Source organism: Pituophis catenifer, unplaced genomic scaffold (genome assembly GCF_029215685.1).
Source record: "Pituophis catenifer annectens isolate HBS135680 unplaced genomic scaffold, rPitCat1.0.hap2 SCAF_18, whole genome shotgun sequence".
Classification (NCBI taxonomy): domain Eukaryota; kingdom Metazoa; phylum Chordata; class Lepidosauria; order Squamata; family Colubridae; genus Pituophis; species Pituophis catenifer.
This window is the reverse complement of record NW_027256898.1, coordinates 4,542,451-4,555,830: the sequence shown is the minus strand read 5'-3', so window position 1 is coordinate 4,555,830 and position 13,380 is coordinate 4,542,451. Positions and strand designations below refer to the sequence as shown.

The following is a 13,380-nucleotide window of genomic DNA, read 5'->3' as shown; positions in this document are numbered from 1 at the left end:
CCCAAAAGCAGCAAAAAGCGTTTTCATTGCTGACTTTACTTGAGACTTGGTTAAATCGTCTTCACTTTCTGATTTTGGTTCATCTGAAGAGTTTGAGACTTCTTTTTCACTTTCTTCGTCTGATAGCGTTTTTCGCGCCAGAAATTTTGAACTGAGCGTTTTGATTGGCTCTGCTTCACTCTCTTTTGAAGTTCGTTGAAACCAAGATGGCTGCTGTTCAAAATTTCGCGCGAGGTCACATCTTTTCTTTTTTACAACTATTTTCTCAGTAGTCATTTCACTCACAGTTTTTTGATCTTTGGGTTTTTCTTTAATGACGTTTTTCTCTCTCGCTGCTCCGCTGTTCCTCAGCATCTCCTGGAGGTCCGCGATGAGGCTTTCATCATTCTTTTGGCTTTTTAGTATCTTTAATATCTCTGACCTGAGTTCGTTATTTTCTATCTCAATTTCTTCCTGGTCGTTGTTTTCACTCATCAGTTCTTCTTCTTCAGTGGTGTATTCTTCGGATTCTCTCGAAATCGCATTAGTGGATTCGTTGATCATCTCTTGATCAGTTTCTATTTCTTTGCTGTAGGCCCTGGTGTTGGGCCTATCTTTCTTGGACATTTTTAATTACTTATTGAGTCAATTAACCATCCTCTGCTACCAGCTTGTTGCAATATTTTCAGGATCAGACTCAATAAAGATAATAGAAGTTAGAGATTTAAATATATCTCTCTTTAATCATAATAGGCATTCTATATTCGCTGAATATTCAAGATAGAAGCAAGGAAAATGGGGAGGATGGCTCCTTATATATACAAGGGGTGGAGCCAGGAATGGGAGTGGTAAATTATGAATACATTAAAGTCCAAAGAATAAGTTAACCCCTGATGTTCCATATATACATTATTTACACATTAGAGAATAAGGCATTTACATCTGACACCTTCCTTCCTTCCTTCCTTCCTTCCTTCCTTCCTTCCTTCCTTCCTTCCCAGTGGTTAGAATGCAGTATTTATTTATTATTTTATTTATTAAATTTTTATACTGCCCTTCTCCCGAAGGACTCAGGACGGTGTACAGCCATATTAAAACAACATATACCCACACAAAATTTAAAAAACAGTTTAAAATATATTAAAAATTTGGCCCTATATTAGAGTTAGCATTGCAGGCTAACTCTGCCCACTGTCAGGAGTTCAATCCTGACCGACTGGCTCAAGGTTGGCTCAGCTTTCCGTCCTTCCAAGGTCGGTAAAACGAGGACCCAGATTGTTGGGGGGCCATAAAAGTGACTCTGTAAACCGCTTAGAGAGGGCTGTAAAAGCACTGTAAAGCGGTATATAAGTCTCGGGGCTATTGCTATTCTTCACTCTGACATGATAGTGAGTGAATGGAAGGATTTATATTCCTTGCAGACAGCTGGTCCTTGGCATGCTTTTAGAGCAGGGGTCTCCAAGCTTGGCATCTTCAAGACCTGTGGACTTCAACTCCCAGAATTCTTTGCTGGGAGATGCTTTGCTGGCTGAGGAATTCTGGGAGTCTGCAATTTTTTTTCCCCCTCCGGGAATCAATTCCTGCTCCCACCCCATTCCAAGGGGGCCCATCCCAAATTGCATAGCTAAAAGTCTGCAGAGATTCTCCGTCATCCAGGTCACGCTTTTTTTTTTTTTTTCACGACTTTCTGGTTTTTTCTTTTGAAGACATTTTTGTTTTGTTTTGTTTTTTGCTTCTCATCCAATTTCGCCTGCCTTTCGATCCCAGGATTCCCGTTCCCCAGAATCTTATCGGCTTTTCTTTCCCCCCCCCGCCCTCTTCTTCAGGTTCGAAAGACCCCTGCGCAGAGGTAGTCTGCAGCTTCGGCAGCACGTGCGTCCGGTCCACAGATGGGCAGTCGGCCAAATGCATCTGCATGTCCTTTTGCAGCGGCCTCCCGGAAAACACCGTCTGCGGCAGCGACGGCAAGGACTACCGCAGCGAGTGCCACCTGAACCGACACGCCTGCGACAAGCAGGAAAACATCTTCAAGAAGTTCGATGGGCCGTGCGGTAAGAGTCCCGTCTGCAGGGCCGCTAGGGGTTCGGGAGAACCTCTAGCTAAGATTCTGTGCAGTTCGGAGAACCCCCAAATCCCACTCCTGGCTGGCCCCGCCCACCCTGCCCCGCCTCTCCCAGGAGTCCCGATGCGGCCTGTTTTGGATGCAGGGAAGTGCAGGGCGCACACGGAGGCTCGGAGAGGGCGAAAAACAGACCTACCGGAAATTCAGGAAGGCTGGAAACAGGCTTGTTTCCAGCCTCCAGAGGGCCTCTGGAGCCTGGGGAGGCCGTTTTCGCCTTCCCGGTGGCTGGAGAAAAGCCTCCGGAGCCCGGAGAGGGCAAACACAATACCACCATGCCCACCGTGGTGCAGGAGGCCAACTAGGCCACACCCACCCAGCAACCAGGCAGAGGACCCCTTGCTAAAATTTTTGAAGCCCACCCCTGATCTTGAGCTCTTGAGGGGGGAGGGGGTTTCTCTGATTTTGGTGGTTTTGCTGTAGACGTTTCATCACCTATCTGCGTAACTTCACCAGTGTGTGGGGGAAGTGTTAAGTCCATTCAAGGCACGATGAAGCTGTTAGGGCTTGTCCTTGCATTTCACGTGGCTTAACAACTCCAGCGTGGTTGTCCTCGCATTACACACAAGCTTAACAACTGTGGCAAGGACGGTCGTAAAACAGGGCACTGAAATGCCTCGCTTAGGGTGCCATAAAACCAGATTTTTATCAAGTCACCGCTTTCTGCCCAGTCACCAAAGCTCTCAAGATTGTAGCGAACTCACAAATTTTGAGATTTTGTGAAACAGCTGCATTCTCCTCCCCCTTTTCTTTTCTTTCGTTCTTTCTGTCTACCTTTCTTTCTGTCTTTCTTTTCCTTCTTTCCTCCCCTCCCTCCCTCCCTTCCTTCCTTCCTTCCTTCCTTTCTTCCTTTCTTTCTTTTCCTTCCTTCCTTCCTTCCTATTCAGGAATATATATATTTTGGGAATTTCCTTCCCTCCTTCCTTCCTTCCTTCCTTCCTTCCTTCCTTCCTTCCTTCCCTCCCTCCCTCCCTCCTTTCTTTCTTTTCCTTCTTTCCTCCCCTCCCTCCCTCCCTCCCTCTTTTCTTCCTTCCTTCCTTCCTTCCTTCCTTCCTTCCTTCCTTCCTTCCTTCCTTCCTGTTCAGGAATATATATATTGTGGCGATTTCCTTCCCTCCCTCCCCTTTCCTTCCTTCCTTCCTTCCTTCCTTCCTTCCCTTCCCTTCCCTTCCTCCCTCCCTCCCTCCTTCCTTCCCTTCCCTTCCCTTCCTTCCTTCCCTCCCTCTTTTCTTTCTTCCTTCCTTTCTTCCCTCCCTCTTTTCCTTCCTTCCTTCCTTCCTTCCTATTTAGGAATATATATATTGTGGGGATTTCCTTCCCTCCCTCCCCCTTCCTTCCTCCCTTCCTTCCTTCCTTCCTTCCTTTCTGCAAAAGCCCACTGGAATCCGAGGGCACGCCTCTGATCTCGTTCTTCACGTTGTCGGCAGGGGTTAAGGTGTGATTTGTTTCCGGATTCTCCGCCACACACCCCCAAACACACACACACACAGGGTTCTTCGGTCTCCATGGTGACATGTTAATCTATTGTCCCTCTTGGTCTCATATAGAGATGTAGGTCTTTCACAGTACCGTGTGGGGCTGCCTTTAATGGGGTGGCGGAGCGGGGGACACAGACCAAACATACATTTTTGCATTTGGGTTATTAAGGGAGCCCGAAGCCTGGTATTATCAGCCGGGGTGTTGAAAACGCCCCTGCGGAGAAGCCGAGAAGGGGATTAGCCGGCTCCTGTATCAGGATGATCCCAAGCCTGGCATCTTTTGCGTTCTGATACAGTCTCTCCAAGCATTGAAACGAATGATGATCTGGTTAAGCCGAGATTCCAGGAAGGTTCAATCCTGGCTGGGACATTTCCATCCCGGCTGTTTGCACTCATTTGCTCACAAGGAATTCGTGCATCCATCTGTACAGCAAGTCCTTGACTTATGGCCACAGCTGAGCCCAAAACGTCCATTGCTAGCTAAGCGAGGCATTTCTTAAGGGCCCCGTTTTATGACCATCCTTGCCACAGTCGTTAAGCGAAACCGCTGGAGTTGTTAAGGGAACAACCCGGTCGTTGAGCGAATCCGACTTCCCAGATTGGATTCCAAATCGTCGTTGACAGGGTTCCCAAGTAATAGACCCATAGCAAGCAAAACTCCAAGGCGGGTAGATTCCTCAAAGAATGGCTTTATTGGATATATCCTATTGGCACAAATCTGGTGGAAACCGACTCTGAAGATTCCCGTGGTTTGCACCTAATTAGAAGTAAAAGCTTGTCACTTTCTCAGAACAGTCAGTCGCATTGTCCAATCAGGGCACTGTTCTGGTTGCCTGGTGACATCACTCCTCCTTCCTCTGATCAGGTGTGAGAATGACCTTGGTTCCCAAGAGAAAAGTATTTTGTTTCGGCTACAAAATCTCAGCGATCTAAAATCCCCCCCACCTATCCCGCCGCTCCAGTGTGGCAACACTGAAGCTTCCAAAACGGCTTTGGTCAGGTCAGCTTCAGGGTTGACAATTGTTCTTTTTTTCCCCCACACCCACCCCTCAGATCCTTGCAAAAACACCCACAACGACATGAATAGAGTTTGCCGGGTCAGCCCTCGCTCGCGACGGGCCGAGTTGCTGCCCAGGCCTGAAAGCTGCCCCTTGAAAAAAGACCCGGTATGTGGGGATGATGGAGTGACATACGAGAACGAGTGCGTCTTGCAGAGGACGGGCGCTATCCGGGGCATCGAGATCCAGAAGTTGCGTTCAGGACAGTGCCAGGTTCAAGGTAAGTTTTTATTTTTTAATCCGTCCTTTTTTATTTTTTATAAATAACTCAAGGTGGGGAACGTAACCAATATTCCTTCCTTCTCCTATTTTCCCTACAATAACCACCATGTGAGGTGGAGACTGAAAGAGAGAGGGACTGGCTCAAAGTCACCCAATCTCCTTTCATGCCTAAGGTTGAACTAGAACTCACCATCTCCTAGTGATTGACCCAAAGTCACCCAGTCTGCTTTCATGCCTAAAGTGGGACTAGAACTCACCATCTCCTAGTGATTGACTCAAAGTCACCCAGTCTGCTTTCATGCATAAGGTGGGAGTAGAACTCACCATCTCCTAGTGATTGACCCAAAGTCACCCAGTCTGCTTTCATGCCTAAGGGGGACTAGAACTCACCATCTCCTAATGATTGACCCAAAGTCACCCAGTCTGCTTTCATGCATAAGGTGGGACTAGAACTCACCATCTCCTAGTGATTGACCCAAAGTCACCCAGTCTGCTTTCATGCCTAAGGTCGAACTAGAACTCACCGTCTCCTAGTGATTGACCCAAAGTCACCCAGCTGGCTTTCGTGTCTAAGGCAGAACTAGAACTCCCAAGTCTGCTGGCTTTTAGCCTAGTTATCTCCCTCCCTCCCTCCCTCCCTCCCTCCCTCCCTCTCTCTCTCTGACACACACAACCCCCTGCCTTTTTGGAACCACTGACGCTCCTCCCCCCTTCTCTCCTTGGCATCTCCAGACAGATGCCGGGACGAGTGCCGTTTCAACGCCGTGTGCTTGATCCGCCGGGGCCTCGCCCGCTGCTCCTGCGAACGGGTGGTCTGTGATGGCGCCTACCAGCCTCTCTGCGGCAGAGACAGCCGGACCTACTTCAACGACTGCGAGCGCCAGAAGGCGGAGTGCCAGCAGAAAGCCGCCATTCCGGTCAAGCACCATGGACCTTGTGGTAAGTGAGGCCGGACGGGGCTCCAAAACTCACCCATTTCTCGGCTTCCCACCCAGTGGGCACAGCAGCCGAAAGAGGTAAGTCTGACCCCCCCCCAACCTCGGGATGAAACCCAGCCCGTCCTGCTCTCTTCTTTTCCTCTCGGTCCTTCGTTCCCTGCTCTCCTGTGGTGTCCTCTGTCTCTGTTTGTCATCCTTTTTGTCCTTCGGGGGAATTTTGAAGAAGAGTGTTCAGTCCTGTCCATTCTCCATCTTTTCATCTCTCTCTCTCTCTCTCGTTCCTGTCTTTCCCTGCTTGCTGATTCCTTTCTCAGCTTGGGCATCACACGCGCTAACCTCTTGCACCATTGGAAGTTGGGTTCTTTAACACACCTTTCCATTCTCCCAAATCTTTCTTAAGTTTGCAGGGCTGAATCTTGGCGGCGTCTCTTCTCCCAGGGTGTCAGAAGCGGAGGGACGCAAGGCAAGGCCGTGCTTTCCCTCAAAGAGCTCAAAACAGGCAGATTGTTAAGGAATTCGCAAAGTAACCCTTGAGTAGCAAGGGTGTGCACATGAAAGCGATTGAGAGTAGATACAAATAAACACAGTCAACACACAGATACACTGAGTTGTGTTTACTTTCAGGAAATAGTAAGGCACAGTCCAATAAACACTCCAGGTCATACACATATAAAGGAGGAGATAGCAAAACGACAGTCCAGGGATAATCCAATAACAAAGTCTTCTTACCAGTCGTCGTAGTCATTCACAATAAACAGTTCTTCTGGATTTGCAAACAGTAGCATACAGAGATATCAGAGAGCAAGAACAGCAAAGAGAAACAAACTATGTTTCTAGCTCCCTCTTAAGGAGATTGGCTACAGAGCTAACCAATCGGGACACAGTATGATGCAATACAGCAGTCTTAAAGCTACATTGATGGTTTATATATTGCCAATCCAATAAGGTAGGTAATACTCATTTCCTAACACAGATCATTAGGCCAAACACAGGAAGGAAACAAAGAGGCTATCCAGCTAGTTCACTTCATCCTGTTTATTTGATGCCCGCTTTCCCGTTCACTGTTGCCCCCTTTACAAATCCAGGACCGATAACAAAACATTCAGAATAAATTTGCAAATTGTTAACCCCGTACGTCACCTCTCTTGCCCCCACACCCCACAGTGTGGAATTTTTAACTTTAGACTCCCGGAACCAGGAATCTGGATTTTCTTTCTACAGGTAGTCCTCGATTTACGACAGTTCAGTTTAGCGTTCAAAGTTACGACGGCATTGGAAAAAGGGAATATTACGACTGTTTTTCATGCTTGTAAACTGCTTAGAGAGGGCTGTAAAGCAGTATATAAGTCTAAGGGCTATTGCTATCTTCCTTCCTTCCTTCCTTCCTTCCTTCCTTCCTTCCTCCCTCCCTCCCTCCCTCCCTCCCTTCCTTCTTTCCTTCTTTCCTTCCTTCCCAGTGGTTAGAATGCAGTATTACAGGTTAACTGTGCCCACTACCAGGAGTTCGACCCTGACCAATTGGCTGAAGCCTTCCATCCTTCCAAAGTCGGTAAAACGAGGACCCAGATTGTTGGGGGCAATAGGCTGACTTTCATCCGCTTAGAGAGGGCTGTAAAAGCACTGTAAAGCGGTATGTAAGTCTTAAGGGCTATTGCTATTAATAACCGCAGTGATTCACTTAGCAACGGGGTCAAGAAAAGTCATAAGATTGGAGCAAAACGCACTCCACAAGTGTTTCGCTAAGCAAGCAGAAATGTTAGGCTCAATTGTAAAGTCCAGGACTACCTGTAATAATTTACGGGAACATGTGTGTCTCAAGGAAATTCCATGCAGATAATCCATCGCCGAAGAGGCTTTTGTTTTAATACGGACTCAATTCGCAAGCATGTCAAAAGAAGAGTTAGCAACTTCATTTCTACCACATGCAAATTTGATTACTATTAACCCTTGTCAGGCTTTCCTGGTGGGGATTTAGTCCGTGATTCCGTTGTACGATGCGAACCCACAAAAACGAGTTAAATCAGTAACTGAATTAAATGCACTAGCTAAACCATGGTAATACGTTTTTCCACCTCCTCTGAAAATTCACAGGGGGAAAGATAACGATATTATCTCTCTCAGGAGCATCCAGGAAAAAAAAAAAAGATAAAAGATAAAAACTCTTGTTTTTCTGGCTGGCTTAAAAAAAAAACCCCACACTGGGTGCGAAAGGAAGGAAGAAAATTAATCTCGGCTGTCTGGTGTGCAGAAGCAAAGCGGATTACATATCACACCGCACACCTGAAACCAGTCAAACATTTGCATCGAGGCAAATAATTCACTAATTTTTCCGCCACGATAACATCTTTTTAATCTTCCAATCGCCCCCGAGATTCTGAGATGGAAAACGTGAAATAATCACAGGTTGGATTTCACGAACCGTCGTTCGCTGAAGTATTTCTTACAGCAGTGCTTTTTCTCTCTTATCTCGCTTCGTTCTGCCCTGTCGGCAGTTCCCAAATGCTACTCTGTTTCCCCGAAAATAAGACCCAACCGGAAAATAAGCCCTAGCATGATTTTTCAGGATTCTCGTAATATAAGCCCTACCCCCAAAATAAGCCCCAGTTAAGATTGTCAGCCAGATGGGTGCATTTAGTAACGTATTTTTCCCTAAATAAGACCCAACCAGAAAATAGGCCCTAGCATGATTTTTCAGGATGCTTGTAATATAAGCCCTACCCCCAAAATAAGCCCCAGTTAAGATTGTCAGCCAGATGGATGCATTTAGTACCGTATTTCCCCCAAAATAAGACCCAACCAGAAAATAAGCCCTAGCGTGATTTTTCAGGATTCTCGTAATATAAGCCCTACCCCCAAAATAAGTCCCAGTTAAGATTGTCAGCCGGATGGTGCATTTAGTACCATATTTCCCCCAAAATAAGACCTAACTGGAAAATAAGCCCTAATGCGTCTTTTGGAGCAAAAATTAATATAAGACCCGGTCTTATTTTCGTGGAAACACGGTATTAATATTTCAGACCAGAGCTCACCCTAACCCTAACCCTTATTTTCAGGGGGAAATGGTAGTTTTCGGGGTGGGGAACATCCAATTTTAAACCTGTCCCTTCACCAGGCAAAGCGTCTGCGTGGAATTGAAGATGTGGAGATTCTAGAAAGAGTGCAGAGAAGAGCAACAAAGGTGATTAGGGGACTGATATCATATGAAGAATGGTTGCAGGAACTGGGTATCTCTCGTTTAATGAAAAGAAGGACTAGGGGAGACATGATAGCAGGGTTCCAATATCTCAGGGGCTGCCCCAAAGAAGAGGAAGTCAAGCTATTCTCCAAAGCACCTGAGGGCAGGACAAGAAGCAATGGGTGGAAACTAACCAAGCAGAGAAGCAACTTAGAACTAAGGAGAAATTTCCTGACAGTGAGAACAATTAACCAGTGGAACAGCTTGCCACCAGAAGTTGTGAATGCTCCAACACTGGAAGTTTTTAAGAAGAGGTTGGACAACCATTTGTCTGAAGTGGTGTAGGGTTTCCTGCCTAAGCAGGAAACAATTACAAAATTGTCATTTTGTAAGCCGCCTTGAGTCCCCAGGGAGAAAGGCGGCATATAAATCGCAATAATAAATAAATAAATAAATAAATAAATAAATAAATAAATAAATAAATAAGCAGGGGGTTGGACTAGAAGACCTCCAAGATCCCTTCCAATTCTGTTATTCTATTCTATTCTAATTGACAGAAATTCCAAAGAAGCTGCCAAGGAAAGCTGGACGCCTTTTTTTAAAAAAAAAAACTGCCAATTTTCTTGCCAGGGGAAATTAAATTGGGGGTGTGCCTGGAAACCTGGGGGAAGCAGTCCATAGCTGTGTCTGTCTCTCTCTTTCCCCCTCCTCCTCCTTTCTGTCTCTCCTTCCTCTTTCTCTCTTTCTCTCTGTTGTCTTGTGTCTTCTAGCGTTACCTGTTCGGAGAAAGGAAGTGCGCCTGCCCAGTTCTCCAGATCACACTACCAGGAGAATTCTGCTGCGAGGTTCGCGTCTTTCCTCGACCATACGCTCTTCGCTTCCATTTGGCATCGCCTGTTTCCCTGCGTTTTGCAGAGGGAGGGAGGGAGAGGGAAAATCCCATTTTTTGCTCTTGCTTTCAATGCCTTTCCCCTTGCCCATCGATGCCCGGTTGGCACGAGAGCTGGTGGCCGGCATTTCCCCCCCCCCCCGCCCCCTTTGTAGGGGTCGCAAAGGCTGCACCCTTCTCCTTTACACATGCACGATGCATTCCCACAACATTTTGAGCCCGGGGACTGAATTAGCTCATCTTCTGGGCTTGGGTAGTATCTGTGCTTGAGAATCTGTGCTTGAGTATCATGCTTGAGACTCTAGAAAGAGTGCAGAGAAGAGCAACAAAGATGATTATAGGGGACTGGAGGCTAAAGCATAGGAAGAACTCATCGCATGAAATTTGGGACTTTAGAAGAACGATGGCTGCTTCCTCCTGCTCATCCTGTCTCAGTGTTTTTTCCCCACCTTCCCCTCTTCCTCTCTCGCTTCCCTCCCTTGGTGAAATGCTCGCTTGCGATGAACACCCCCCACCCCACCCCAGCTTGCCTTCCGTGTCTTTCCTTTGAGCGACTTGGCACTGTGTTCAGAAGTGGGTTTCACAGAATTTTACCACCGGTTCGCCGCGCGCTGAAAATGCGACGCCTTCTGCGCATGTGCTCCGCTAGCACGCATACGCGCGGCTAAATAGGACGGCATAGCTCTCGGAGGTTGGCAGCCGGAGGTTGCCGCACACCAGATTGCACCAAGATCGGCAGGCCAAATAATGACACTCCCGCTCTTCAAGTTCCTCCTAATTCTCATCCCCAACAGGATGACATAGAGCCGGGGCGAGTGGGTGCTACCAGTTCGGGTGAACTGATCTGAACCGACTGAATATCACCTCTGGCCATGACCCAATAAGCAGAAGTAGCAATTTGGAAAAGGGCCACCTCTGATGCAGGCACCCCAGTTATGTGGAGGGATGCATAACGGAGTTGATTTTTTTGAGAGGGGAAACGCTGATCCCTTCCCTCCTGTGTGAAAGGGGCAGTTAATCAGGAAATGCCAAGGGAACCCCTTGCCTTGAAAGGTGCCTCACCCGTTTGGGTTGATAGAGCGGGCTGCGTATGCCTCTGTTCCTTATCAAACGAGAAAGAGAGGTGGAGGTAGAGTACTCTGTCCACCTCCACTAGGGACGGGTCGGCAACCTGTGGCTCTGGAGCCGCGTGTGGCTCTTTCATCCCTCTGCTGCGGCTCCCTGTCGCCGGTCGGCTCCACAATTGATAGGGCTTTCGGTTAGGACAGGTAGAGGAAAAAGGACGCCGTGCTAGGAGGAGACTCTATGGTGGGGAAACCGGACTTCCGGTTGGCTCCAGAGTGTTGAGTGTTTAAGGTTGCCGAGCTCTGCACTAGGGTGTGTCCCCCCGCTTTTCTAACCATTCTACCTGCTTTCCTGCTCTTCTGATGCAGATCTTGGCAAGCCGAGCCCCTGTTTGAGCGTTGAGTGCCAGTACGGTGCCACCTGCGTGGTGAAGAACCAGGAGGCCGTGTGCGAGTGTCAGCAAGTGTGCCAGAGCGTCTACGATCCGGTCTGCGGCAGCGACAACCTCACCTACAGTAACCCTTGCGAGCTGGACGCCATGGCGTGCGCCCTCCGGAAGGAGATCCGGGTGAAACACAAGGGCCCTTGTGGTGAGTGGTTAGATCCCCCGCTGCCTGAAATAGAAAAGAGAAATGGAAAAAAATAGAAAAGAACGAACAATTATCCTGGGGGGGGGGGTCCTCCGAAAGCAAGATCCTAGCTTTTAGCCTGATTTCGTTCTTACTTCTGAGAGTTTTAGAAGGAAAACGCAGTGACATTCCAAACTCAGTTAAAAATTCGGATAACTGCTCCTATTGTTGGAAGCTCTGCTATCTGAGTGGGATCAGAAGAGTGACGAGTGAAGGAAGCCCAGCCAGGGCAAAATTGGCAGACCCCCTGTTGTGGCCTGTTGGCCGTTGGCTCTTCCGACAACCGAACAAAAGGAGGAGGAAGTGTGGGAGTCAGGATCAGCATCAAGGCAAGCTGAGAGCTCCGAGGGGGAAGAGGGAATGGAGTTGTCAGAGAGAGAGAGAGAGAGAGAGAGAGAGAGAGAGAGAGGGAGAGAGAGAGAGAGAGAGAGAGGCAAAGCCTGGGCTGTCCGTCAGCCCTCAGAGGGAGAGTCAACAGCCCCCAGGTCTGGAGGTGGCTAATGAGGAAGAGGAGGAACAGCTTAGTCCAGCATCTGATGTGCGGATGCACAGAAGGCAGAGGAGAGGAGAGCAGTGGAAATCAATGGGCTGGTCCCTGGGACAGAAGAGACATTGCTACTAATGAAGCCCCTCACTAGCTCTGGAGACAAAAGGCAGCAGGAGGAGATGAGTAGATGTGGCAGACAACTATTTGTCTCCTGGACGGACAGACTTGTTAGCCTGCGGTGAGAGAGAAACTTTGTGCCGGGGCTGCTGGCGCTCCTAATAAAGGAATAATTGATTTAACCAAAACACTTGCCACAACGCGGCACTGAATACAATCCCAGCATCCTGAGCGGATGGTCTCTATTTTTCAATAAAGCAGCTGTTCTTTCGGGGAGCCCGCGAAAGCCAAATCGAGAAATATTTAACCATCCCTCCGTTTTAATGTCTCGTGCAGTAAATATTTGGTAGATCTAATCCACCTCAACCTGAGCTCTTCGGGTCCGTTTTTCCCGAACATCCCAAACTGTTTGAGGACTGCTGCAGTCTTAAAAAAAAAAATTGGCCGAGATGCCGTAGCTGTTAACCCGAATTCACAATCCATTGTGGGGGTCAGGCATCTGGTGCTGCCGGGGCGGTGCTGTCGATTTTGAGGGTCACATCTGGACCCCAAAGCCCCGGTTTCAAATCCCCGCTCATCTAGCAGCCACAGTCGGCCTCCCCCGAGTTCTGGAGGCCGGAAACGAGCCTGTTTCTGGACTTCCGGAACTTCCGGGAGGCCTGTTTTTGGCCCTCCCCAGGCTCCGGAGGCTTTCCTCGAGCCTCAGGAAGGGTGAAAACAGCCTCCCCCAGGCTCCGAAGGCCCTCTGGAAGCCAGGCCCATTTCCAGAGTTCTGGAACTTCCAGGAGGCCTGTTTTTTGCCCTCCCCAGGCTCCGGAGGCTTTCCTTGAGCCTCAGGGAGGGCGAAAACAGCCTCCCCCAGGCTCCGAAGGCCCTCTGGAGGCCAGGCCCATTTCCAGAGTTCTGGAACTTTCAGGAGGCCTGTTTTTCACCCTCCCCAGGCTCCGTGCAGGCGCTGCTCTCACCTGGCATCCAAAACGGGCCGCGTGGAGACTCCTGGGATGGCGTGGGCGGGGCCAGCAACTACCGGTTCGGCGAACCAGATGCGAAATTAGCATCCGGTTTTCCCAAACCGGCTGAATCCCACAGCCTTTTCCTACCCTATCTCCAGGCCTTCTCTGGCGCCAGCGTAAACCTCCGCTTCATAAAATTATTATGAGAGATTAAACCGAGCATCGGAGATCGAGGTCGCCGGTCCCACCGGCTGTATGACAACCAGAGATG

The 13,380-nt window shown here is 48.6% G+C and overlaps 1 protein-coding gene across 1 annotated transcript in view; it reads left to right on the top strand.

Moving 5' to 3' along the window:
- Nucleotides 1–13,380, top strand: part of AGRN (agrin) — a 219,918-nt gene that overhangs the window by 137,853 nt on the left and 68,685 nt on the right. Inside the window, exons 5-8 of the mRNA XM_070956303.1 lie at nucleotides 1,806–2,030; nucleotides 4,630–4,854; nucleotides 5,589–5,795; nucleotides 11,292–11,513. Coding sequence (XP_070812404.1) covers nucleotides 1,806–2,030; nucleotides 4,630–4,854; nucleotides 5,589–5,795; nucleotides 11,292–11,513 — 879 coding nt within the window. The remainder of the gene's footprint in view (nucleotides 1–1,805; nucleotides 2,031–4,629; nucleotides 4,855–5,588; nucleotides 5,796–11,291; nucleotides 11,514–13,380) is intronic.